The sequence below is a fragment of the Mandrillus leucophaeus genome, unplaced genomic scaffold (genome assembly GCF_000951045.1).
Source record: "Mandrillus leucophaeus isolate KB7577 unplaced genomic scaffold, Mleu.le_1.0 Scaffold324, whole genome shotgun sequence".
Taxonomy (NCBI): Eukaryota; Metazoa; Chordata; class Mammalia; order Primates; family Cercopithecidae; genus Mandrillus; species Mandrillus leucophaeus.
In genome coordinates, this window is record NW_012103410.1 from 734,939 (window position 1) to 737,650 (window position 2,712).

Here is a 2,712-nt window from a genome sequence, read left to right on the forward strand (position 1 = left end):
AAAAAAAAAAAAAAAAAAAAAAGCTGTATGAAAAGCATCTTCGGAACTTGGCAAATAGATAAATAGATACAGGTGACAAAAGGAAACAAGAGCAGCTTGCTGACTGATAGAATAGATTCGACAGTGTCCAAAAACCTACCAAACTATCTAAAAGAGCCTTCTAATACACTCTTCATAGAGCCAACTCAATTACCTATTGAAAATACAGATATGACCATATCATTTCCCTGCTTAAAAGCCTTCTATATCCTCCCGCTGCCTAGAAGTTGTTAAGTCCAAAATCCTGCGCTAAAAATGTCACAATCTGGCTAATTTATCTCTCTATTTGTACCTCCAACCTCTCTCTGCTGCAGACCCTGCCTTTAGCCAATGAGGTCACAGCTCCAAGACTCTGCTTCTAACGCTTAATTCTTTTTTTCTTTTCTGGAATACTCGCCTCCTGTCTACCCTGACAAGGCTCTGCCCATTCTTCAGGGACCAGCTCAAATAGTATGAATATTTATTCTTCAAGGACTTCACCAGGCAGAATAAATTGTTCTGTTTCTATGAGTCTCAGTTTTTCGTTCTTTTTTTTTTTCAGAATGGTACTTACCACATTTATTATAGTAGTTGTCTATATGTATCTTCTGCATGAGAATGGGGGGATATGAGTATCATTTCCCATTATTTTCTGTCTCTAGCTATCGGCACAGTAACTAGCACATAGTAAGCACTGATAAATGTTTACTAATGTTAACGAAACGGACTTTTGTTTGGATTAAGAACCCTACAAGAAAGACAAAAAATGTCATAGAATGTGCGCAATATGTTACTATAGTCCGTAATTTTACGAATTCCTTTCTCTTTCTTCTTCTTAAAAGGCCTAACATGTTAGCATTAGATATCTAGCCTCTACTTAATCTGGGAAATGTATCAGTATTTCATTTTTCCATCTTAGGAGGTGAGGTCCATTCTAAGGAATGATTCCATCTAAGGAGGGGAGGTCCATGATAAGGAGCTATAAGAAGTAGCTAAGAAGCTCCATGTAATTAATCCAGGAATCTTAGCTTTAGCGTTGCTCAACACTTAGTATTAGAAATGCCAACCGGCATTTCCCGCTCTGGATTTCGGGGCAGGAGGTTTTTATCCACTTTCTCTTTACGATACTTTCCAAAAACAGGGCTTCTATTTAAAGTATGATAATTTCCAAGAACAGGCTGCAGAAGAAGGCTCCTTCTTTTTGGTAATTTATATGAATAACTAGTGAAAGCTTACCAAGGACATAAAGTTTGCGTGGTTAGGAATTTTTGAAGACTGCCTACTCCCACCTCCCTTATTTTACAGACATGAGGACTCTAGCTTGAATGATGAAGACCTCTGTCCAAGGGCCCACACTGTGTGTCGATATTACACATCTAGTTTTAGAACCCTAGTTTCCTGAGCTCCTGACCTACGCTCCTTCCACGAAATTGAAATCCCAAGCTCACGTGGGTGTATACGGGACGCCAAGCGCCGCGTGGCCCCGGTCGTGCTCAGGTTCACATTCCTGATCCGTCCCGCAGGCCAGGATGGGGGACCGGAGGTCGTATGGGACCAAAACTGTGTAATCCAGAGGCGCTCTTGCCGCGGCGCCCGCCTCGGGAGGGCCACAGTGGCCCAACCAGCCTGGGGTCTCTCCAGGCGCGGACTATACCGGCGCAAGCCTCCCACCCTCGCCAGGGCCACAAGCTGCGGAGGTGCAGACTCCGCCCGCGGCTCTCTAACGCGCACCGCGGTGCCCTCTACAGGGTTGCAGACCCCTAGGGAATCTTGGAGACTCACTGCGAGGACAGGTCGAAGCGGACATCCCGGTCCTCCCAAAGCGCATCCAGCACCGACATGGTGAACAAGGCCCGCGGCGGGCCGTCTCCACAGCCGTGGAGGCCCAGCCGCGTCTCTCTGGCTCCACGGCAACGGGCCGCCTCTGTCACGACGTCTACGGCGGGCGCCGAGACTCAAGCTTCCCCGAGAGTGCGCGCGCGTTGCCCAGCTCTTTCGCATACTTAAGCCGATTTGAGACGCGAGGCAGGGTTTAGGAGTCTCTGAGAGGCCCAGCTGTGTCCGCCGAGGGGCGCGTGCCTGACCTCTGGGCGACCTTCCTTGCCTCCAAACAGACATCCTTTAGCCATTATACCCCTCTTCTTATTTCTCTTCGCCGTCAAGAGATTTCAGTTTTTAGCCGGGCATGGTGGCTTCTGCTGTAATTCCCGCACTTTCGGAGGCCGAGGCTGGAGGATCACTTGAGACCAGGAATTCGAGACTAGCCTGAGGAACATAGCGAAACTTCATCTCAACGAACACAAACAAACAAACAAAACCAACCCAAAATTAGCCAGGGGTGGTGGTGCACGCCTGTAGTCTCAACTACTCAGGAGGCTGAGGCAGGAGGATCTCTTGAGCCCAAGAGGTGGAGGCTGCTGGGAGCTCTGATCGTGCCTCTGCCCTCCATCCTGGTGATAGAGATACAGGATCAACAGGTTCGTATGCCTGCTGTGCAGTAACAAACCCATTACACGAAGACAGCAGAGTTTGCAGCAGGGAACGGGTTAAATGATTGCAGGGCACCTAGCAAAGAGGTGGGAAGAGATCCTCAGATCCATCTTCCCAGGAGTTCTGGGCTGAGGTTTTTAAGAGGATCACAGGGCGAGGGGCTGGAAAATTGGGGTCGTTGATTGGTCGGAGTAAGGGAGATGA

At 48.1% G+C, this 2,712-nt stretch overlaps 1 protein-coding gene across 2 annotated transcripts in view; it reads right to left on the reverse strand.

The window, feature by feature from the left end:
- Positions 1–2,234, reverse strand: part of BBS5 (Bardet-Biedl syndrome 5) — a 24,400-nt gene extending 22,166 nt beyond the window's left edge. For both annotated transcript variants that reach the window (XM_011988150.1, XM_011988151.1), the window contains exon 1: positions 1,801–2,234. In XM_011988150.1, coding sequence (XP_011843540.1) covers positions 1,801–1,859 — 59 coding nt within the window. In that variant the 5' untranslated portion in view covers positions 1,860–2,234. The remainder of the gene's footprint in view (positions 1–1,800) is intronic.
- Between the last annotated feature and the right edge of the window lie 478 nt (positions 2,235–2,712).